We start from the raw sequence: 25,279 nt of genomic DNA on the forward strand, positions 1-25,279 counted from the left end.
TACGGATACATCCACTAATACGGATACACAACTCTACCAATTGAAATAGCTTTGAAAAATTTAACCCAATAACAATGATCGCAAAAACTGCAATTGATATGATATTATTGAAATTCTATACAGTGTGCAAAAATTAAACGGACCACCCTGAATAACTTTTGATCTTATGATCAGATCTTCACGTTCTAGAACGTAAAGAATCTAAATATTTCGAGGGGATACCCTCAAAAATGCTAATTACTTAGTGCAGACGATATTTTAAGTTATGAAATCAGACACATAAACGTTCTTTCTCTAAATAATTTTTTTTTTCTCCAACGGATTTGGATTTCTGACCCCCAAAATCTAGAGGGTAGCCGCAATCAGGGAAATATGGTCTAAATAGTAAGGCCAGGAGAGCGGTCCAATGGCTGGTCCCCATAATGCTAATTTTACTTTTTGCGTATTTCACCATGTTTCAAGAACTTTTTAAGCGAATTGCAAAATATTTGCACACAATTATGAAATTCGTTTATCCAAAGATTATGTTACGCAAAAAGTATATTTTAGTAAATATATATTATTTATTAAGTAATTTTATTAAGTATTAGTCGGAAAAAATTTTAATTGTGAGGTATATATTTTCTTACATCCTTTTAAAATAGGTAATTTTGCATGGCAAAATACAAATGAGCAAAACCGGTTGAATAGTTTCTGAGAATTTTAAATATACGCAGGAACAATTCGACCGATTTAACTCAATTTTGTATTTTGCCAAGTACAATTACATACATTAAAATTATGTAAAAAGTTGTATGCCTAACAGTTCAAAAATTTTCCAGCTATAAAGAATAATAAATGTCTATTAAAATTTATTTTTTTGAATGCAATTATCTTTGGATAAACGAATTTTAAAATTATGTTAAAAATTTTTACAACTTGTTTAAAAAGATCGATACATATCGAAATACGCAAAAAGTAAAATCAAAATTAAGAGATCTAAACTTTGGATCGCTCTCCTGATCAAACTATGTGAACCATATTCCCAATTTGGGGGTTCAAAATCTAAATACATCTGAAAAAGGGTATGTTTATTTAGAGAAAGTAAATTTTTGCGTCTGATTTCGTAAGTTAAAATATCGTCTGTACTAATTAATTAGCATATTTGAGGTCATCCCTTCGAAATATTTAGATTGAGTCACAAAACATGAAGATCAGATCATTAGATCAAAATTTATTCTGGGTGGTCTGTTTCTTGCTTTGCGCACTATACAGCGAGTTTTGTGTACAAAAAGTTTTTAAATTCACTCCAAAGATATGATGAAAAAAAAGCTATGAATCTAGGCTTTGAATCTACCCAGCTTTAGAACGGGTACCAGCTTGCCAGGGAAATAAAAGAGGTAGGTGCGCAATGCTGATTTTATTGTCACCATCACGCCGTTAGTCACAAAATGTGGAATCTTAATCTCAATGACCCTCTAGTTCACAGGGGACTGTTGTGCGAATTTTTTGTGTATTTCGTATATACCGAGAATCAAGATTTTTCATAAACTGATAAAATTGATAACTTTTTTCTATGTTATAATTATTAAATTAGTAGCTTAATTTTTTTAAAATTGTATAAATTTTATTTTTGTGTGAAGTTTCCATTATCGAATGTTTATGTCAAATATTAAAAAATAAGCTAAATCAGGAAATATATATAACCAGGAAAATAATAAGGAAAGCAAAAATGAATGCAAAACACTAAAAAATTTTAATCTTAATCATCTTTAATGTTAATGATCAAGAAAATAACAAATATAAAAATTACCAATGCGAGTTTACATACAATTTGCCTGCCACTTAACTTAACATTCAAATAATATAGTAATAGAGGAGGCATATTTTTTTTCCTTTTCACAAAACGCCGGATTCAATTCAAAATCTCCAGATGAATCTATAACAAAGAAACAAAAGGCAAGCAATTAGCACGTAAATTACGTAACCATAAAATTGTTGTTGTTGTAGTTCATTTACGTCGCACTAGAGCTGCACAATGGGCTAAGGCGACGGTCTGGGAAACATCCCTGAAGATGATCCGAAGACACGCCATCAGAGTTTTGATCCTCTGCAGAAAGGATGGCACCCACGCTTCGGTAGCCCGATGACCTGCACGCGAAGTCGAGCTCTTTACGGTAGAACAGTTTAACGAGGACCAATACCGCACACCCTCGGTCCCTGCGCAGACTGATCCAAGAGGTCACCCATACGCACACTGACCACAGCGAGTGATGCTTGACGTCGGTGATCTGCTGTGAACCGCGCCTTAGCTATCAGATCACTGCGGGACACTATAAAATTGAAAATCGCTACGTAAAAAAGAAATTGTAATACAGGGTGTCCGGAAAGCTTTGTGAGACGGTCAAATGTCTCGTGAAATGCCACTCATACAAAAAATATATAACTGAAATAAAAATATGGAAAATCTAAAAATACACGAGAGAAATATTTCAAAGATATGAACCTAAATATTCCACCTCACTCCCCCGTGGGTCAAGCATGTAGCAAGTTCCAAATTTCAAATTAATTCACCAATTTTTAATGCAGATTTGAATTCTTCAGAAATGAACTACAATTTACTTTTGCTTTTCAATTCAAAAATGGTGTTATAATCACAAACTGGAAATGGAGTAACATCAAACTTGCTTTCTCATTCTCAAACTCGGCCTCAACCCCTGCAAATCATCCGACAGTGGCGTACATAAACTTTAGCGCACCCCATCCGCAAGATTTAAAAGTGCGTCTTATCCTAAAATAAGCAGAATTTTTTTAAAAATTATAATAAGAAACAGGAACACAATGATGAAGAGACATTCGGGTATTTAAAATAATTATTTTCATTCAAATTTAAGATAATGAGAATTGTAATTCGAATGTAAAAGCACTGAATTGTAGCCTTGTATATCCTTACCATATTAAAACAACTAACTACCTTACAATAATTATATTCAAAGTTTAGTTAAGGGTTATTATTTATAAAATGAATTGAAAAAAATGTCTTAATAAAAAACATATGTAGCAGCTTTTAGAGGTATTTTCTTAGGCGCCTGTGCCTTCAAATCTTGTGCAACCTACCTCACCATGTTTGCAAGGGTGTTATTTACGCCACTGACATCCAAGCTTCAACCTTAGGATTAAATGTGAGAGCATCAAGATATTTTGATGGTTTATATTGGTTTCTTGAAAGCCCAACACTTTTTAACGTTCAAGTTTTCATCAAGCTGTACGATCGTTTTTTCCTGGAAATTCAAGATGGTAACCATAACATTTATATTGGGCCATCAATGGAAAACCATCATGATTTTTTTGATGCTATTGAGATGCTATTGTGATGCTATTGTGATGCTATTGAGAGTGAGCCAAACAGCATTATAGACGAGCGGTAATGATATTAAACTGTCTATGGGAGTCGGGTGCAAAATCTCCAAACCAAATAACCCTAATATTCGGTCTGGAAAAACGATTGTGAAGTTAAACGTAGTTTTGAACTATGTCTGACTCAAAAATTTAGAAAAAATCGCTAGGTTAATCTCTGGTCATGGTTCCTATATCTTGGAAAAGGCAATTGTCACAAGGCCAATTTATGTCTTTAGAATTTCCATCAAAGAATTTTAAGGCATTCATGCTGGATCAAATTCTTTTCATCAAATGATGCACCACCGCACTAGATTGAAACAAATAAGGAGCTTCATGACACAAAAACCAATCACGACTATACTGTGTCAAATCTAAATGACTTTTTAAGCGGTGCTATGAGAAATGATCACTTTTATATTTTAGGCTGGTGGTTCCGGTATTTATCTTTGGAAGTCGAGTAATCAAATTTAATGAACGCGCTATTTCCTTCTCACTATAAAATGAATATAACGAATCACATTTTTATTAATGACCCTTACTTAATAAATAAAATTTAAAAAAAAGAAGTTTCGTGGTTAATTAAAAAAAAATGATGGAATTAAGTTTTAGAGCTTCGCTTTAAAACTCACAAATTTTTTTAGAAATATTAGCAATTTTTGGTTAAAAATGCATTATTCGAAAAATATTTTTTTGCTTTCTTCGTTAGACCATTTTTTTGAGGTACCGTCATTCGGGGCTACTTTGTGCAGCGGGGGCTACTTTGTGCAAATTCGAATTTGGCACTTTTCAAGTGCTGCTATTCAGTATTATGTTTATTTCACGTTAAAAATGTGTGGAATTTGAAGATAGAAGTCTCATCTATTACTGCAAACATTTTTTCGAATTTTAAAACAAGCTTAGAGTGTGCTTCATTCATCCAATGTCAATAACTTTCCGAGGACGTCGGATGTCGAAAAGTGTGCGTGGAAACTTTAGCTGTGAAATGCAAAGGCGTTGATAAAGCAATTGTCGTAAGTGCAAAACTTTTTATTTATATATTAATAAACAATTATATCATGTTAGCGTTAAAAAAANAATTAAAAAAAATGATGGAATTAAGTTTTAGAGCTTCGCTTTAAAACTCACAAATTTTTTTACAAATATGAGCAATTTTTGGTTAAAAATGCATTATTCAAAAAATATTTTTTTGCTTTTCTTCGTTAGACCATTTTTTTGAGGTATTTATAATTTATTTTTTTTTTTTAAAAAAGAAGTTTTTTGCAGAAAGAAGCTTTTAGAAGTTTTCTGAGGTTTAATCGTTTTATATAAGGTGGAGATACCAACTGCTCCGAACAAGACAGAATATTTAAAAAAGCGGTTGAGAACTAAAACTTGCAGACTTTTGGTTTATTTCCCTGACTGCAGCCTGCAGCAGAGGGACGCATAACTTAAACCTTTCAATTTTTTAGAAGTAGTGGTATGTAAAAACCCTATAAATCGAATTTATTAAACCAAGAATCATACATTAAAAGATTACCACTCGAAAATATTTATCCGCTGTCCGGAGCAAGTTGACATCTCAATATAAAGTTTGAAAGAAAACAATATGTATACAAAAAAATAATTTTCTCTCTTTTTAAATATGTATATGTAATATGTATACGTTATTTAACTAACTATTTAATGCATTCTAACTACTTAATTTATAGTAACTAGCGATATAATAATTTCTAATGACTGTCATAAAACAATTATTGCGAAGGATAAAAAAAGCAATTGTATTCACTTGAAAATACGATAAAAAATCCCATGTGAGGTTTTCAGTTTTTTATGTGGGCTTCGTAATTCCATATCATCTGCCTTGTTTTGCTGCATATCTTCTCCGCTGTTATAATTTTCATATCTCTTCAAAACTATAAGAAAATTAAAATTTTCATGATTTCAATTTCTTTCATTAAAAGGAATAAATATAATGACACAAACGAAATCAGTGGATTTGTTAGAGTCTGATAGAGACTTGATACGATAACTTATAAAGCTAATCTTATTTTTGTGCACAATTATAAAATTCGTTTATCCAAGAATAATAACATGCAAACAAAAAGTGAAATTATTTTAAAAAATTAGTGTAAAAAATTAAGTTTGGAAATCTGGGAAGGAAGGATAGGTCCGTGCCCAAATTATCAACTCGTTATTTGCAAGGTGTGGAAAAATGCAAGTAATTGTTATATTTTTTAAAAAAAAGGCTATCATTGCTCAACTCAATAACCTTGTAACTTTGAACCAAACTCAGAAGACAATAAACTCCACCAACAAGCAGTGGGACAAACCAGCCTTCATGGAGGACTTTTTGGTGGAACTTACCCGCATTCGCATTACACGCGGAGAACCATGCAAAGGAGAGAAACCTTCCATGGTTAGCCCAAAGACAAAGAGATTATATCTCATGATCGTCAACCTCTGAGGCTATTTTACATCAGCTCCGTAGTTGGTGCTAGGCGACAGCAGAATTCGTACCAACCAGAAACCGTTTGATTCACCTCATTGAGTGGAGAATGCTCCATCCCCTAAGCCACCACCGTTCGTGAGTAAATTTAGTTAAAATTGTCCAAATTCAATTGTTGAGAATCACTGTTTGAGGATGAAATTGTGTGCATTGCTAAAACATTTCAGTCAAAGTCGATTTAGATATCAGGTGGGTTATGTGTTCTTGCTGAAGAGACACACTAATCTCCATCTCTCTGCTACTGCTAAAAGGTACACAGACGAAGTACTCGAGCATTTCATCATTATACTCGCCTATTCTGGAACGCTTTTGGTCCTAGATTTATATTCATGGATGAATCCCCGTTTGATCTTGGTCGATGACTTTCTTGAAAGGGAAAATATTCAGCGCATCTGCAGTGGCCTGATCATTCACTGGATCTTAATTCTATTGAGAATGAGTGGAATAATTTCGGTAGACAAATTGCAGCTCTTTCGCACTAACCTAACTTTGTTTCAGAATTAGAAAGAGCTCTATACAAATTGCTTGGGGCTCATGGAGGAGGCAACTTATTTACACAACATAAGGGAAAACGTTGTGTAACCTGTCATGTCTTCTACAATTGACAAGATACCATATTAAACTGCCAAATAACCTTTTAATTTTTTTTTCTCGTTAAACTATAAACTGTTAGTTGGCACTATTTTTTCCGAACTGTTTTTTCGTTCGAATAGTTAATAAAATCCATTCTTTTTCATTGTTTTCCAGTGGTATAACCGTATTATACTTGCATATTACTTTTCCTACCATTCTGACTCAGATATCCTATAGACATTCACGTAAACATCAATTATGTTTACTTTTATGCAGCTTCATGTTATGTTAACTTTTGGACACCAATGTATCTATCTAAATCTTGCCAACATTGCTACTGACATACCCATTTATAAAACATTCAAGGTGAACTTTAGACGTTGCCGCTCAAATTTTTATTTCGAGAATGAATTAAGTAATACCGGTGGACTAAGAAACCCCAGTTACTCTTTTCTAAAATTAATATTCACCATTCTTACATTAAGCCATAGAAGTTAGCTGAATATTAAGAAAATGTATATTACCTTCGTCTTCCTTAAATATTGCATCTCTGATCGAAGAAGCATTGTAACTATTTTCATCAGCCTCGATACTTCTGATCTAAGGGAAAGAAAAAATAAAACATAACTTCACTAATACATATCACTGTTGCTTTTCGTATGAATAGTGTCTTTAATAATAACGACGGATCGTTTATATTGCTTGGTAACTCGCAATCGTAGCGCTCGAATACGCCCTCTGAGGAGAAGACCTGTTCCATGTCTTGACCCTCTTCCCCTCTCCTTCCCTCCCTCTCTTATGATATTTTCCATTTTTTAAATATTTTTCGTATTTAACTGTCACAAATACTTTTTAAAATTTCCACGAAGCTTTTTTTAGAACTATGTTCAATGTAGTTTTCAGTTCCATATAGTTTCCTAACTTAAAATTTTTTAAGAACTAAGAAACTGACGTACTTCCTTCTCCTATGACTCTCCACACGCTATTGGTGAAAGTATGCGAAGTGTTGCCATAGGTAGAGAGTTCTGCTCTACGTCAACTATATCCCATTTCGATCACCAATTGTAGTTTACGGCATCGTTGACAAATACTTATAATAAATATTTTTATTATTTTCAAAAAGTAATGTAGTACACAACTAGAATACATAGCTAGAATAGCCACTTAATTTTTTATTGTTTTTAATCAATGTTTATATTTACCTCATATTCACGAAATCTCCGAAGCCAGGAAAGAGGCTCAACCGGTTTTATTATGTTATGAACTCTGTTTTATGTAATGTGGACAGGAAAAGCCTCTTTGCACACTTAAGAACCGCTTTTTTTCTCTTTTTTTTTCAATATTCTCATGAGTAATTTTTACGATTTAGCTTAAAGCTCGATTAAAAGTTAACTTAGCTGAGCCACAAAACGAAAAGTTGACAAATAAAAAATGACGGAGAAATGGTTTATAAATAGCTTACCTCATTGAAGTTAGTCATTCTTTGCTGATACTCCGCTGCGGGAATTTCTTTTGCTACTGGAAAAAATATTAGTAAGTATGTAGTTATTTTGATCAGAAATAAATGCCTCATACTTATAAAAAAAAAATTGTGAATTTTTTTTTGTTGCGGAATGACAAGAATATAAAATTTTTCATAGACTCAGGTTAAACGTTGTTGTTCTTAAAAAAAAAAAAAAAAAAAAAAAAAAAAAAAAAAAAAAAAAAAAAAAAACTAAAAATTTTTGAGTGATATTATTAACAAATTCTATAGTCACATTGTAAAAAAAAACGCTAAAAAGGGAGAAAAAAATCTTCATATTACTGCTAATTTTCTTTCAGAATATTCCGTAGTCACCTACTTTAATGTACCGAAACAAATAGGTCGAAAAATAAGCACCGGTTAAAAAAAAATCTAAAAAATACACGTTCAAGTGCTTTTTACTTGACACACCAAATTCACCAGAGGGTGAGATTTCCTTAACTTTTCTTACAAAACAGAAATTACCAGAGTGTTTTGTAATCATCAACCTTAATATTATTTTTCTGAATTTTTGTAAATACTTAGGAAAAAAGAAAAACAAAGCGAAACAAAATATTATCAAAATTTAACGAATCATTGCCGAGGATTAAATTTGATTAACTGTAGAGTTGATGACAAACTCAAACATTAGCAAGTACAAATAACAGTGTTAAACGACGTCAATAGCTCAAATTCAGTTTCTTCAGACATAAAACCAGTTTTATTGACTTTAATTGGGATTCATTTCAATAATGATTTGTTTTTCCACCCCTCAATGCAGGTTTAAGGACCTAATTTTTGACAGATTCAGGGCGGTGGTAATTTATTAATAATAGTAACTAAGAATATCACTAACAATAATACAATAAATAAATAAAAATATAATATTAGCATTTTGTGATGCTTTCTCAAATGGCAATATGGGAGGCTATAGAGGTATAGATAGCAGGGTTCCCAATGAAATGACCCAGGTTCGTATCCCAGTGATGGCAGCATGATCGATACGAATTCTGCCTCGAAGAGCACTGACAATAGTGCTGACGTAAAATATTCTTAGCGGTAGAAAGATCGTGGATAAAAATCTCTTTGCCGTCGGGCTAACCGTGAAAAGTTTTCATGTTTTCCTTTTCATGTAACGCAAATACTGGTAAGTTTCACCAAAAAGTCCTCCGTGAAGGTTAGTTTGTTCAAATGCTTGATCCAGGAGTTCCCTTGTTGTCTGGGTTGTCTAAGAAATTTAAATGCTACGAAGTTGAATATAGTCGTATACTCAAAAATAGGGCGGCTGTTCTACGCCGGTATGAAATAAACTATAGTGCTTCGATAGAAGCAATTTTCCTTTTTTTAAGGTCAAATTATGATTGTACTGCAATGAACAGTGGCAAAGGCCGATTTACTAATCAGGCGGCTCGACGATGCACAAAGCCTGTTTGGGGTCTTTATTTGGCAAGTATTTTGCAAAATCAGGGTATTATTTTAAAAAAATTAAAATTACTTATTTCAATAATTAGCAATTTTAATGCATTCAATCATTTTAAAATGAATATTAAATTGTAATTTGGGAATGTTGAAAAGGTGGAAGAGGGAGCCGTGCTTCCCTTGTCTTCTGGGTCGGGTCCAAAATTACAATTCTAGGAAGTTGAATATTGATCATCAAAAACCAAATATTGGTTGGCTGTTGAACACAGATTATAAAATAAATTGAAACACTCAAACCTCTTATATTTTGAATAAACAAAACAATTTCATTGTGCTTATAAGTTATAAAAATAAAAATAAAATTTGAGCAATTGAATAAAACTTCACCTTTATTTCTTTCCAGGAACGAAACAAGAAACTGATATTTACCGCAGCAATATATTAGATTATCAACTCCTTCAAAGCATATCTTGTGGCTAAGTTTCCAAGGATGTAAATCTTACAAAAGTTAAGACTTATACTTAGTTATTTTTTTAATATAAAAATATTAACATGAAAGATATACTCTTAGGTGATCTATGCACTCCATACATGTCGGAATTCGAATTGTGATATGTTTATTTTAAAAAATGTATTGTTTCTGTATGTATTAAACAAGGTAAATATAGAGGATGGTATCTATGGTATTATGCACTGCAAAAAATTCCGGATCACATTGTGATATTGGGTGCCGATACTTTTTACCATAATCCATTCTTACTGAAACGTATTCTTAAAATCCATTTTTACTGTAGCATGTTGGGGAACAAAACAAAAAAAAAATTCTGATTTATCGTAGTTTTTACAGTAATTATTTCCGTAAAATCCCTCTAATTAAATAAATATTACTGCAAAAATTACGGTATAAGTGAATTTTACGGATGATGCACCCAAAGTGCTTGTGCTTTGTACTGCAATTTCATTCGGAATTTTTTACAGTGTGTTATCTATATCTAGATTTAAGTAAACACAGTGGCCAAGTAACTTCTCTCTAACTACTTTTTTTTTTATTCTTTATTTCTCTTAAACTGTGATAATATAGTAAACAATCTCTAATAACTTTCAAAAAGTTAATAGATAAAAGTTAAAATTTAACTTCTCCGCTCAGCTGGTCACTGTAAAATTATCAACCTTTGATCGGACTGCAGTGATAAAAAAGTTGTAGATTACTGTGTTAAATTAATCAAAAAAGTTGTTTCAATTCTCTTGCGTAATTTGCAAACTACCTAGATATTATGCGCATTACCTGCTAGGATCTAAAAAATAAAATTACTACAATCAAAAGATCAGCACATTAGTTGATAGAATCAAACATCAATCACTTTATATAATATCTAAAAGAAATCAAAGGGTTTAAAATATTATTAAATAAAGGAAATTAACATGTCCTTTATTTATTCCTTAATGTCTTAAGCATCAAGACAAAAATTCGATAAAAAAATTAGAACGAATCAATAAAATAACTCGTTCATAGAAAGAAAAATAAACTTTTACATTCTAATGATACGGAAACAGTTGGTGTGTTCAAATATATTGTGGAAACTCTTGATTCCGCACTTAAACGGATTTATCTGGTTAATTTACTGGTTTGCTAATGCATATTAACGGCTTTTAAGGTAAAGTGGTAACAAATACATAATGAAGCAAAGTTTGTGCTTGTAAAAGAAGCATATTTAAAGTAAGGAAATACACTGTTTGAAGGATACTGAATTTTACAGTTAAAGATTCGGTATGAACCATGATTTCTTCAATTTCATTTAGATCTGTTGTAGCTTTATGTAGTGCATGAAGAATAGCTTGCTGTGGCAAAGACAATACAGTGAAATAGCATTTTTTTTAATACAACACAAATTGAAATTTGATGAAATTTGAAAAATTATTAATATATTTTTCAATTATTTCAAAAACTGATAGTAATAGTGAATTAAAATACAATGGGAAAAATATCAAATAATAATAATAACAATAAAAAGTTTATATGTATAAAATAAAAACTAAGCATTTTATCAGGTTCCTAAAGATATGTCTGATAAAAATGCCTTATATAAAGGATATGCCACAAAGTAAAATGCTTAAATAGGTACATAGAGTTATCGTGTAAAATATAAATATTTTACTTTATTTGTATGGTAATTTACTGGTAAATTATAATGTATTTGTATAGTAATAATTCGTATAGTTATAATTCGCATAGTAAATTTGTAAATCTTTATTTGTATAGTAAGGTTAGGAAACTAACAAAAGAAGAGTACGAATAATTCAAAGCTAACATCGACCGAAATTACTTGATTAAAAGCTTCACTCATTTCAAAAATATTTAAATATGAAATAACAGTTGACATGACTCAACGGCTAAAAAACAGGAGCTCATTTTCAAGACTATGTCAGACGTGAGAAAGATAAAATAAAAGTGATTTGAAATATAGAACAAAAAGTTGTCAACGGAAAATGGAAAAATAAACATGGGAAACAAAACTAGAAAAACCACAGTTGCCCAGGAAAAAAAAAAGACAAAACGGAACAAGTTCAAAAGACACAGTGTCCAAAAGAGGCAAATCAAGGTAAAATACATTTCCACTGGAGAGATCGTGAGGAACTAATGTCGTTAACAAGGTAATTAGTATTCATATCAGTAAAACAAGATTCCTGGGGGTCAAGATGAATTGATGTGACTGGGAGGGAGAGGAATAATTTTGGTCTTTTTGAAATTAAATTTACGTCCAAGATTCCAACACTGTGCAGCAATTGCTGATTTAGCGTATTTTTGATAACGGATATAATTACTGTGTTGTATCATTTTTAAAAAGAATGAAGTTTTTAATTAGGTAATGTCTTAAACGCTTCCGTTTCTTGAGATTATTCATTAAATTGACCGAAATTATTTGATACTAGGAGGCTCCACCCCTCCTCGCTTCGTTCACCAACTCCTACGATTGCTAAACAGTATTACTTTATTTCTCAAGACAAATAGACTGCTACATCGAAATTAAACAAAAATGTTCAATTAAAGGGTTGCACAAACATAAAGTTTTACAGATATAGTTTAAATTATGTGTATTTTAATCAGTTACTATTTCAACATCAACTACATATTTTTTTTTTTTTGTAATTCTATGGTGTCTTGGTTGCATTAAGAACTCATTAAATGTTTTTCGTCGAAGAAATTATTTAATAATCATCCAAAAAGTTAATTGCTCATAGAGTTTTACAATTTTGTATGCTTTTTCTTAATTGCATATGTTGACTGGATTCAGTTTCACATTTATTTTATAAGTAAGCCATGTTTAATAATTGCAAAAGGAGTAATAAGTTTAAAATATTTTTAGATATATTTATCATAGAATCTTGCGATGCTTTATAATGTAATATCAGATTAGTATAATAATAGAGAAACATTTCTTTTGGTTTTGAAATATTATATAAAAGCAGTTTTGGACAGAGACAAAAAAGATAAACATCAAAGGTAAATATACCGTTAAATAAGGCGAAAATTATCTTTATGATTTTATTAATTCTGATAACAAGCAAAGGAATCCGAATCTTTTTTTATGAAGGAATCATAACCTGAGATTATCAAGCCAATAAAATATAAAAATATGCCGAAAACAATAAGAAACGGTTTTAGACCATTATCATGTTTTATGATATATGGAGAAATTATTTTCTTGTTAATCATAATATGAATTCAAATAGAGTTTTAATATGCTACAAATATCGTTTTATAGAAGGAAAAATAAAGACTGTATCCTTAAATTTTGTATACAATTGCAATTATTAAAAAGAAAAAAAATTCCTAAGTTTGTTCACTCGTTTTCTTGTTTAATACAGAACTTTAATTATTTTTAAACCTAAGGGGGAAAACATTATAATGAGAAAAATTACATACCTCGAACTCCCACTGAATTTTATGTTCACCATGTTCCCGCAAAAGTCTAAAAAAATTAAGCGAAACTCTAATTCAATGTATTTATGTAAGAGATGTATGTGAAAATGTATGAAAAAAGTATTGATACAATCGAACAAGTTTATAACGAGAACGCAGGGACAGAGACAATTCGCTCGTGAAACCTGAGATGGGAAAAATTATCAAAAACGAAAGCAAGAAAGTTATAACATGAACAGTGTGCAAAAGGAAAAAAAAATCTTTTTAGCCAAATCAACGAATCTTCACGTTCTAAGGCACAATTTTAAGGGTTCGAGGAGTTTATTAGAGCAGACGATATTTTAAATTGCGTAATCAGGCACAAAAACATGTTTCCTCTGAATAAATATACCTTTTTTTCGGCGGTTTCCGATCCCTTAAATAAAGGGTTAACTTTACTTTTTGCGTGTTTCGTCATATCTCGAGAGTTTTCAAAGCGAATTGAAAAATATTTGCACTCACTTAAATTATTCGTTATTATTTTTATTTTTGCTCATTGTACAAAAATGAACTAGAAGATTCAGTTCCATCGCAAAAGTGGGTCTCTTACATTTTACGAGGTTCTTAAACATTCACTTTCCACAGTACAACTAGAAAAAAAAAACACTTTAGGACAAAATATTTTTGCTTTAATAATGTAAATTGATTATATAAGTAATATTTTTTTTCGATTCTAATTCCTAAAACGAATAATGACATTTTATTATTTTTCTCTTTAAATTTTATACTATCGTTTAATTTTTATATTTTATGCACAACAACATTAGTGGACCTCAAATATCAGGAATTTTGAGTATAGGTGCCATAATTGAATAATCATCAAAAAATATTTAAATAAATTTTATTATTAAATTCCTTAATTTTGATTTAAGTAGATTTTTTGTGTGTGGCCCCTGAAAAATATTGTGATTACTGTCTGTTCTATTTTATCTACTAGTTGAAATTAGGTGTTTGAATTTTCAATATTAAGACTAATTTTTTTTTAATTTTAAATAAATAAATGTTTGTTATAACTATTCAAATTCCTTTACAAATATCACTGGCATGGGACGACAAGAGGCCTAGGAATGTGGGGCCCTGAACAAATGCCTCGACTGCCTCAACATTACGACGATTCTCAAATGTTTGAAAACTGATTACTTTTTACAACTTTGTATTTTCTCTATTCTCTAGTTGAACTTATGATTGAGTTTATTTTGTGATTGAACCTCGGTGAATTTTCGATGCGTAGTTCATGGAGCGAAATACGTTATCACTAACATTGATTGGTTTCAAAAAAGTTTGCAATTTCTTGGATAATTATATGTTTTTGGATTCGGTGTTTAAATTGTTCGTTCACGGGTCAGGAGGAGTCGGAATAACCTGGATAGCAGGGCGCTGGACTCACGTTTGTGGGAACGGGAGTTCGAATCTAGTCTGCCGAATGTAGTAAATGGTGACTGGTGCACGTTAAATTTGTCGAATCACAAAGTCCTCCATGCTCCCATAACAAATCAATACCTATCTGGAGGTACTGAATTGGAGATGGATCATTTTCTGGTTCAGGTCAAAATTACGATCTGTGGATGAATGAATGGGTCCGCCCTATAAACGGGTCTGGCGGAAGTCGAATTCTTGACCATAGGTGGCGCCACTGGAAAACAACAATCGCGCACCTAGCCTTAATGGCTTACGACAACAAAAACATAGGTAAGGAAAACACACTCAGACATTGTTATTCTGCGATTCATGGCAAAGTATGAGTCACATTGTTTATCGATCTATAATTTTTGAACAAATTTAGCTAAAGCTCTTATAAACAATACCAAAGGTAAAACATAATTAGTACGAACAGTCGTATAAATGTCTCTTTAAATTTTTGATTTGCTATTAACAACAATGTTTAGAATAGATTTTTTTTATTAATATACCAACCATTTAGTAAAGCTTTTTATGAGGGTTTCGTTTAATACGTGACTATCGTTATAAACTAGTTCGATTATAATGTGAATATAAATATTAGTCTTACTTGTACGATACATCGTTCATTTTTATCGTAAATTTAAATATGTGATCCATATAGCGAATCAGTTTAATGCCATCGTTGTCACTTTGAGGAAGTATTTGAATGTGACATGAATTCCCATGTGACATATCTACACTGATCTTCCTGTTTACTTAGCTTATCTGAAAAGTTATATTGATTTTTATAAAGTTAATTAGTCATCATATTAATTTCTTTAAAGTAAATAAAAAATATGATTCGATCCAAAAAGCACGAAAACTGTACAACAGTATAGACACGAAAGGAATGAAAACAAACATTATAATTTTGCTATATATAGAATAAGGAATTTTTAAACTAAGTAAAGATGTAGTCGAAAGACATAGAGAAAATTATAAGTTTTCTTTAAAATTATGAGTTTCTTAAAAATGAAGTTTAGATTAGAGACATATTGTGAGTTGTTATATTTGGAAAACTGTTTTTGTTCTAATAATTTAAAGAGAAAACGAAAAAAATTGCAAAAGAAAAAGCCACAATTTAATACAACGAAGTAAGTCATTTTAAAATTAAAATAAAAAACATTACCAAATAAAATAAGCTATTTAATATTCAAAATATTTCGTTACCTCTTCGATGTAAAATTTTTTTAAACAAGCTTTATTTATTATGGTCTTCAAACGTCCAAACATTAACAGTTAAAACGAAAAAAAAAATTTTTTTTTTTATTTTTACAATTGGTTTTCAAACGATTTAATAATTAAGAAAATGAAAACGATCTTTTCATGGTTTAATGAATTCTTTTTAAATTGTAAAAATTGATACCGAATCAGTTCTTTAACTATGGTTTGAATAATGTAGAGTCAAAAAGCGTTTTGTTTAAAAGTGAAAAAACCATCATTGTTACAAATATATTTGTTGACTGATGTTTAAAATAGCGATAAACAATACATAGTTTTAAACTCAAATAAATTAAGTTTTCAAATTTTATATAATTTACAGACGATTATTGTACATGATGTTGTAATCCAAATAATTATCAAAAGTAAAATATCGAAAATATGTAAGAATACCATATTCTTCTACTCTGTTTTTATTTTATTTATTATAGTTAAAGTAAAACTAGAAAACTCACTCCTTATTACCTTTTGTTTGAGATCTTCTAATAATGCATGAGAAAAAATTTAACATTTATCTAATGTTATCGGAAATTTTATTTATCTTTCTCGAGATCTTCATTTTATATGCTTGCACTCGAGAAAAGTAACAAAAAGAAAGTATTAAAAAAAAGTAAAAAGAAAACTTAAATAAATAATTAAAAAGAGGCAAATTTGATGTTGCCATAGTTTTAATAGTTGTGTGTGCTTTGACATTTTTAAAATATAAACTTAATTCAAGAGCGATAAAAACGGTTTCCTTTCTGAATTTTCATATTATTATATGTAATTATAATGTCATAAGTCATCTTTAACGAGTAAATTTACTTTTTTAATTTCTTATGATTGTGTCACATTTATTTTTCCTAAGTTTAATTTTTCTTCCTGGTACAATTGATAATTTTTCAAATTAAACTGATCATTCGTTTTGTTATAATTAAAAAAAAATTGTTTACTCATATAATAATTGCATATTTTATTAATAAAATGACTCTTATTTTTTTAAAAAATATCGACTTTAAGAAAATGAAACGAATGCCAAGATAAAACGTGAATCGGAGCATCCTAGTGTTAATGAAATAAGATATAGTTAGATACTTTTTTGGCTAATAAATTATTTCAGATTACTAATTTGAAACAAATAATTTGGAACCTAGTTGTATCTCCGTTTCTACAAAGTAAAAGCAATGTTTACTTCATTTAAAGATTAAAACCAGAGGTAGGATATTGATAACCTAAATATCCCTAAAAATTTTTTTTTCAAAAAAAGAAAAGAAAACGTCAAAAGTGAAAAATAAGGCATTTGAAATTTTTGGAGCCATATTTTATATTAACTATTTTTAAGAAAACAAATTATCAATCATAACTTGTATTTATAAATTTAATAATGAAATATATCAAAGCCATAGTGGCTCAGGGGATAGAGCAACCACCTACTAATAAGGGGAACCAGGTTCGAATCCTAGTGATGGCTCGCACCGATCTCAGTGGTGACGTAAAATCCTCAGTAGCAGACGGATCATGTGTTATACTCCTTTTGCCGTCAGATTAACCGTAGGAGGTTTTCCTCTCCATGTTGTAAAGCAAATGCAGGTTAGTTCCATCAAAAAGTCCTACATGAAGCCAAATTTCTCCTAATACTTGATTCAGGAGTTCTCTTGTCTTCTTGATTGGGTTCAAAATTACAAGGCTATGGATTTGAACATTACTAGTTGTAAGCCCGAAATTGGGTCGGTTGTTCAACGACGGTTATAAAATAAAATTAAAAAAAAAAAAGTTAGAGGGGCGATATCGTCTCCTGGTGGTAATTAAAAGAATCTATGAATAAAATAAAATGTAAATAAATACCTGATAAAAATTTATTAATCTTTAAGAACAAAAGAGAATTGCATTGTATCATCAAATGTTTTTTAATATTTTTAAACGAATGTCTTCCCACCAAAAGCAAATTCCGATACCTAGGAAAAACTGGATCAATATCAACACCTGTCATTGGAGCATATTTAAAATAAAAGATTCAATGCAAAATTTATAAGTTACAAGGAAAGAATTTGCTCTTAAAACAAAAAATTACATTAAAGTCAATGCCCAAGATAGAGGTTTCCATATCAAGATAATCTATAATATTGTTAAAAAGATGTTCTCCAATGCTCATAATCCTAAGTATGTTTTTTTAAAATATAACCGTCATTGAACTGCCGACCCAATTTTTTAAACTTTTAGTAAATTAGCTGCCAAGTACCAAGAATTCTTTTAAAACAAATTCCAAGCCATCTTTTCTCCAAATAACAAAATCAATTCCTCGAATCTCAAATAACCGATTGAATGCCCAGATGTTATATTGAATTCTGCAGGTAGAATATATGCTCTCTTGCAGAGCTGCAGAAAACTCTTAGACCTAATCATTTTCCCAGAATCCAGTTTTTATTTTTTGGGTTTGAAATTTTTCTCAACTAATTTACAAAACTAAATTAAGGTTCCACTCATAAACTAAAGGAATTCAAATTTATTGACTTATAAAGCTGTGTTATATTTAACATAACAGAATATACAGGGTGTTCCAAAATTATCTTTACATCACCTGGCTTGAAATTGATTACAGACTGGAAGTGCTTAGGGCCACCAATGGTGCACATGTTGAAGTGTACTAAACAAAACTTTATTAGTTGCAGTAATACATGCAAAAGACAGAATATAAATATCTTGTTTATTTTCGAAGTTATGAATTTTTGAAGTTGTAAAGAGAATTTTGGAACACCCTGTACATNGATAAGAAAAAAGAAGATCTAAGCATATGCGACAGAAGATGAAGTGGAGTCTCGCCCCGAACGCATTGATTGTCTGCTGTGCTCCGCGCGCTTGGCAGACACCAAGACGCTAGGCCCGGTTAGAAACGGTGGCGTTAAAAACCACGTGAGAGAGCTCGGGAACAAAACAGAAAGAACGAGAAAGAGCCGCGGCAGTATTGGACAAATTCAAGGACCTATCAAGTTTTTCAAGGACCTAAGACGTTTTTCAAGCACTTTCAAGGACCTAAATTTAGCAACAAAAAAATTCAAGGACTTTCAAGGACCGTGGGAACCCTGGAATTGCATTGTATCTTCAAATGTTTTTTAATATTTTTAAAAGAATGTCTTCCATCCAAAAGCAAATTCCGATACCTTGGAAAAACCGGATCAATATCAACACCTGTCATTGGAGCATATTTAAAATAAAAGATTCAATGCAAAATTTATAATAAGTTATAAGGAAAGAATTTGCTCTTAAAACAAAAAATTACATTAAAGTCAATGCCCAAGATAGAGGTTTCCATATCAAGATAATCTATAATATTGTTAAAAAGATGTTCTAACGTGCTCATAATCCTAAGTATGTTTTCTTATTTTTATATATAACCGTCGTTGAACAGCCGAACCAATTTTTTAAATTAGCTTCCAAGTACCATAAATTCTTTTAAAACAAATTCTAAGCCATCTTTTCTCAAAATAACAAAATCAATTTCTCGAATCTCAAATAAAACCGATTGAATGCCCAGGGGTTATATTGAATTCTGCACGTAGAATATATGCTCTCTTGCAGAAAATTCCTGGACTTTATCATTTTCCAGTTTTTATTTTTTGGGTTTGAAATTTTTCTCAACTAATTTATAAAACTAAATATAAGGTTCCACTCATAAACTAAAGGAATTTAAACTTATTGATTTATAAAGTTGCGTTATATTTAACATAACAGAATATATATATTTTAACAGTAAATTTATGGCAGAAGGAATGAGAAAAGTATTAAAAGAAACACGAAAAAAGCATATTTTATTATCTAAATGTTGACTTACTTTTCTATTTTTAGTATGCCTTATTTGTCCACATAGGGTCAGGTGGGGGAAACTAGGTATAAAATCAAGCCTGTTTTAAAGAAGAGTGCATTTTATATATACATTGGATTCATATAGATTAAATATGAATCATAACATATGAATTTTGCTTGATTGTTTTCTTACAGTTAAGTAATGCATTCAAAACGTGTTTTGATATACCCACTTTACTTCAGAGTGGGGCAAAGGGAGCATAATTCTAATTTCATTAAAATCATTCAGTACATATGAGTTATAATATATATTTTATTAAAAAACATATGTAAATATTGTTTTAGAAATGAAAATGCTCTTAAATAAAAATAAATGAATCTTGAATATATTTAAAAGAATAAGTGCTAAAAATAACGTTCTATTTCCGTACATTAAATCAAAATTAGGGTTCACTTCGGATGCAGTTTAAATTGCAGAACTTGACATAATTTCATCAAAAAGCAAGAAAAGTGGAATGGTTCTTTGTTTATTTCAAATATAAAAATTAATATCTATTGAGGTAGTTAAAAGTGTTATTTACTATTAATAGTATAGTTTATTCAATTTAGTTATTTTTAAAGTAATTGTTTTGTTTTCTATGAAAAACTAAAATATGAAGACAAAAACTTGTGTGAAAACTCATTTATATCTTTAAATATGCTAAGTTTTACTATTATTCTATGTATTTTGGTAATTTTTTTAAATTATATAATATGTTTGTTACATTGTTATTACCCCTTATCATTGTTCTATTTAAAAAGTAAAACTTAAAAGAAATTCTGTGTTCAGTGTTAAAATTACTATGTAGGGCTATAATTAAAGAAGTAAATAATTTTTTAGATATTTTATTATAAAATATAGAGCATTAGATACTTACTAAAGCTAATATAGAAGCACAAAAAAAGAAAAAAAAACATTACATTTAGCTAAGCCTAACCATATACCCATCTCAGAAAACAATTCATAGTAAAATGATTTTAAAATTTATTCCTAAATTTCGATGCTGATCTGTTCTTTAGATGCACCTCTACCAGTGTGAACTATAATGAATAGGTTTTCCGAATTTTTAATGATGTAAGAAGAAAGTTCACCACCAGCTTAAACTAATATACTGTATAAGATGATCATAAACAGATAGTTTGTAAACATTAAACTTTTTACTAGTTTCTAGTACTGAATTAAAAATGCCTGCCCCAATCCCAGTAAATGTTTCTAAAAATATTAAACCAATTACCTAAATTTAAAAGAGGAAAATAGATGTTTTTTTAATATATGCCCACTACACTTACCCCCCCCCCCATTACATTTTTAATTCTTCAAAAAGACTGAATAATAGTCAGAAAATCACAGAAACATTTTTAAGTTATTGAAATTAAAACCTTCATTTCTCCTTATGCATACTATCAATAAACCAAGAATTGATGAAAATCTTAAATTATTTTTTACCATGAAAATGTCTGTCTAAATACTGTTTTAATCCCTTCCTTCTCGCTCCTGTGAAAATGACTGGGTGAGATTTCGTCCACTATTTCTCGCTCGTGATATTGACAGACTAGAGTGTTCAGTAGTAATGCGCCAATAAGAATAAAACTAATTCATTTCTTTTGCCTGGAAAACATTTTATTTCTCATTTTACACACCTGATGGCAGTAGCAGGATATTTTTAAGGTAAGGTATAATTTCCAAAACCCAAAAATAAAAAATTTTATGTACTAAAATCATGTGAATACGAATCACGATATTGTATTATAAAATTGTAAATACAAATCACATTTGATTTTAAAATTGCTTTAATTTTAATCATAATGGGTAATTTCAGCGAATCATAATGTGCAATTTGTAAATGAAATGTGATGTAGGTTCTCTGAGATCTCGTCTGTTACTGGCGAAACAAGATTAAATTAAACGTTTTAAACCAGTTAAATATAGTGTAAAATAAACTTGGAAAAAATTAAAACGAAAAAGTCGTAAATACTGTATTTCATAAAACACATTTACTATGAATTGAAACTCATGATTTGTAAACAACTTTAAAGCAAATCATGATGTCTATTTCACCAATTGCTCTGCTACATTTTTCTTATTGAAGGCAGCAATAAAATCACATAAAAGCTGACTTTTTATTTTTCTTAAAAATGTAAGATGTTTAAACGGAAAACAACAATCCCGATTTTTTTTCTTTTACAGAGAAAAAGTAGCAAAAACATTTTTGACTTCAAAAATTTTGTAGCATTCTCTTTCAAATTAGGACAAAAACTTTTCCAGGATTCATAATTAGCAGATAGTCTTAACAATTGAATTTTGATATTTTTAAAAGCATTATTTAAAATAAAAAGGTTTTAAATTGAAAATAAAAATTCTTCAAACTGACTAGTTAAAAATATGCATTTGTATTATAGGAAAATGAATGCTCTGAACTCATACAAAAAATAATGTCAGGACAAAATATTTTTTACTAAGAATTGCAGGACCTACAGCTTGACTAAAACTGCACTGTGCAACATAAAAAAGTCATTATTGTATGGTCAATAACACTTACATTTGTACTAATAAATTTAAGTTTTTATTTTTAAAATTTCAAAAACAAAACACTTTTGAATAATTGGTAAAAAAAAGTGGGCTCCAAACTTTATGTTGCTGCATTCTGGGGAAACAAAGAAAAAAAAAAAAAAACTAATAAGATTAGGTATGATAAAATATTATTAATATTAAGAAAGTAGCATAGGAAGCATTTAGCAAAGATATAACACTCATACCAAAAGTAAAATTTATTATAAAATTGCTTTCACAATACATGGTTCAGCAGTTTTTAAAAAGTCAGCATTTTCAAAAACAGTAATGATTAAAAAAAAACAATCACAAGGGTATTATTATATTAATATGTTAAAATAACATTACTTCCTTACTTCATTTTTAAAAAAGTAAAAACATTAAAATGGAAAATTTATTAAGAAATTATAACTGTGACGACGCTAATAATTATATTTTACATATTTATTATTGATATTTTTTTTAATTTACAACTTTCTTTCATTTAAGTATTTTTAATTTAATTTTATAATTGAAATATAATAACATTTATTTGGATTATAAAACGAATCTAAATACGCCTAAATGAAAGAAAGCTAACAACAATTAGTGCTGGCATACAAGCAATCAATGTTATCATTCCTTACCAAACATTTGACAAACAGATTACAAAAATATACATACACACGAAATATAAATATGATACTTTGCACAATAAGAAAATGAATTTGTACAGTCAATCTTTCAGGTAAACAGAGATGGATTACTTGTTGACAAAGGTTTTCGTTGAGTGGGTGTAGGTATTGAGGATTCCTTCAACATTTTTTTGGTCTTTTTCACTTTAGGCCTTTTAAGCGAAGGCTTTGGAAAGGTCTTGACATTTTCTTTATTTTTCAAACCAGTAACACTCAAATCAGACTGGAACAAAAAATTTTTTAATTTATAACCACATAGAAATATTATATATGAAGAAAAAAAAATATGCTAAGACCATTGTAATGCTGAATTAGGAATTGTTAGGAGAAATAAAGTTTCTTCTTGGCATGAAAAAAATTAACAAGAGCACCAGTCATCTTTAATTTTTGGGAAGAATATGGAAAGTTAGTAACGGTGAAATTTTTGGCAATAACTGAAAAAATATTAAAGAAGGAAAAAAAGTGCATTTACAGCAAAATCCCAAGAATCAGGCCCATCAAAAAAAGGCAAATTAAATGTACATTTTGAGACTCATATTGGATTATTAAATTTTAATTGTTGGTGTGAATCACAGCGAACTCTAACCGACGCTTAGGAACATAGGAAGAAATTTATTATTGGCAATTTATTTAGAAATAGCACTGCCAAAAATAAAGGCAATCTTGCGTTATTAACATTAAATTTAAATAACTTGGCATAAAAGTTAAACATCAATAAGACAGTCAGAATGTAACATAAACCCTGTAAACATATATTCACGCTCAAAAGAAAGGGGGGGGGGGAAGAACAGATTTCGATACTATTTGTTGTTTTGATTTTGATACTGATTTGTTCAATCACCTTGAATAATAAATCATTATGCAATTCAATTGAATAAAAAGTTAGCTGAATAAAACAGAAATAAATGCATTTGCTTTTGATGAAGTGGAATAAAAATCAAATTCCTAATATATTTATTTGATGAAAGATTAGCACTAATTAAATATAAAAACAATTTTTATGAAATTCAAAAACCAGAAAATTTTTAATGCTTATAATAACATGACAGTTATAATTGTGCTAACAACCAACTAAAATCTTAATAGCTACCACAAAATAAAATATGATTTTATAAAAAAAGAGGTGAAAGATTTTATTTACATTTCTTAAATTATCATTACCATACCAATACAGTGCTATGGTATACCTGACAACTCTTAAGCATTTTTCAAAAGATTTTATTTTCACAATGCAGAATTTTTACATTCATACTAAGTTCCTGTTTTCAAAATTTTTTAGTTTAGACTAACACTACATTTCCATAGTTATAACTTACTAATAGCAGGCATACCAATTATTTTATTGAATTGTAAGCGTAGGCTAAATGTGAATTGAATGCCTACTTACAATGTCATTTTGATTGGCGTTTCACTATGATTAGAAAAGAGCCGTGATGACTCAGGAGATAAAGGGTTCGCCTTCCAATGAGGTGAACCGTGTTTGAACCTCAGCTTTGGTTCGTCGATACAAATTCCCCTTAAGCTGACCCCGGTGATGACGTAAATTTATCCTCAGTGGTAGACGGATTATGGGTTCGTCTCCTTGCCGTCAGGCTAAACGTGGGAGGTTCTTGTTGTCTTCCTCTCCATGTAGTGCAAGTGCAGGTTAATTCACTCAAAAAGTTCTCCACAAAGGCAAATTTCTTCCAATACTTGATCTAGGAGTACCCTTGTCTTCTGGATTTTGCTCAAAACTACAATGCTAGGGAGTTGAACATTAGTAGTCGTAAACCCAAAAATTGGGTTGGCGGTTATAATATGACTAGAAAAACACTTTGAAGAGTGTGAAAGAAGATATATGATGTACAAATAATCCTTATTTTATACTCCGATCACAATTGTTTAAATACATAGTTTTTTTCCCCCATAAATAAATATTTCAGGCTTCTGAGTTAGTAGGGCTTATTTTTAATATTTCTGAAATAAAGTTATGTATTTGTATAACAAAATATGTAAAAATTCATAATTAAAAAGAAACACTGCTGTCACAAAATATAAAAAACATAGAAGGTATGGAATGCAACTTGACAAACACTTATATTTTAAAACAATTATGGCATAACAAAAAATAATGTATTCCTCTAAACGGGAACTTATAATTATGTTTGAGAGAGCTCATATATTATGAAATTCTAATTGAGGTTGCACACTTCTTGACATGATCATTAAAAAAAAAAAAAAAAAAAAAAAAAAAAAAAAAAAAAAAAAAAAAAAAAAA

General features: G+C 29.9%; 2 protein-coding genes across 2 annotated transcripts in view; both read right to left on the reverse strand.

Moving 5' to 3' along the window:
* Window positions 1-1,733: 1,733 nt before the first annotated feature.
* Window positions 1,734-20,340, reverse strand: LOC107447608 (uncharacterized). Its single transcript, XM_043044087.2, has 9 exons — window positions 19,787-20,340; window positions 15,326-15,483; window positions 13,282-13,327; window positions 11,102-11,195; window positions 9,744-9,854; window positions 7,899-7,951; window positions 6,961-7,036; window positions 5,144-5,270; window positions 1,734-1,918 (listed from the first exon to the last, which is right to left on the reverse strand). The coding sequence occupies exons 2-9, from the start codon at window positions 15,448-15,450 to the stop codon at window positions 1,900-1,902; spliced, it is 651 nt and encodes a 216-aa protein (XP_042900021.1). The 5' UTR covers window positions 15,451-15,483; window positions 19,787-20,340; the 3' UTR covers window positions 1,734-1,899.
* Window positions 20,341-22,548: 2,208 nt separating this feature from the next.
* The window catches only part of LOC107447647 (Kinesin-like protein at 61F), a 49,264-nt gene continuing 46,533 nt past the window's right edge, over window positions 22,549-25,279 (reverse strand). Inside the window, exon 25 of the mRNA XM_021145722.2 lies at window positions 22,549-23,245. Coding sequence (XP_021001381.2) covers window positions 23,072-23,245 — 174 coding nt within the window. The 3' untranslated portion in view covers window positions 22,549-23,071. The remainder of the gene's footprint in view (window positions 23,246-25,279) is intronic.

This window comes from Parasteatoda tepidariorum, chromosome 10 (genome assembly GCF_043381705.1).
Source record: "Parasteatoda tepidariorum isolate YZ-2023 chromosome 10, CAS_Ptep_4.0, whole genome shotgun sequence".
NCBI lineage: Eukaryota > Metazoa > Arthropoda > Arachnida > Araneae > Theridiidae > Parasteatoda > Parasteatoda tepidariorum.

Coding starts and splice junctions, on each gene's coding strand:
- LOC107447608 (XM_043044087.2), bottom strand. CDS start 15,450: ATGTCACATGGGAATTCATGTCACATTCAAATACTTCCTCAAAGTGAC. Junction 9,855..11,101: donor ATCTTTAACTGTAAAATTCA/GTATCCTTCAAA, acceptor AACTTTTGTAAG/ATTTACATCCTTGGAAACTT. Junction 7,037..7,898: donor GAATGACTAACTTCAATGAG/GTAAGCTATTTA, acceptor TCTTTCCCTTAG/ATCAGAAGTATCGAGGCTGA.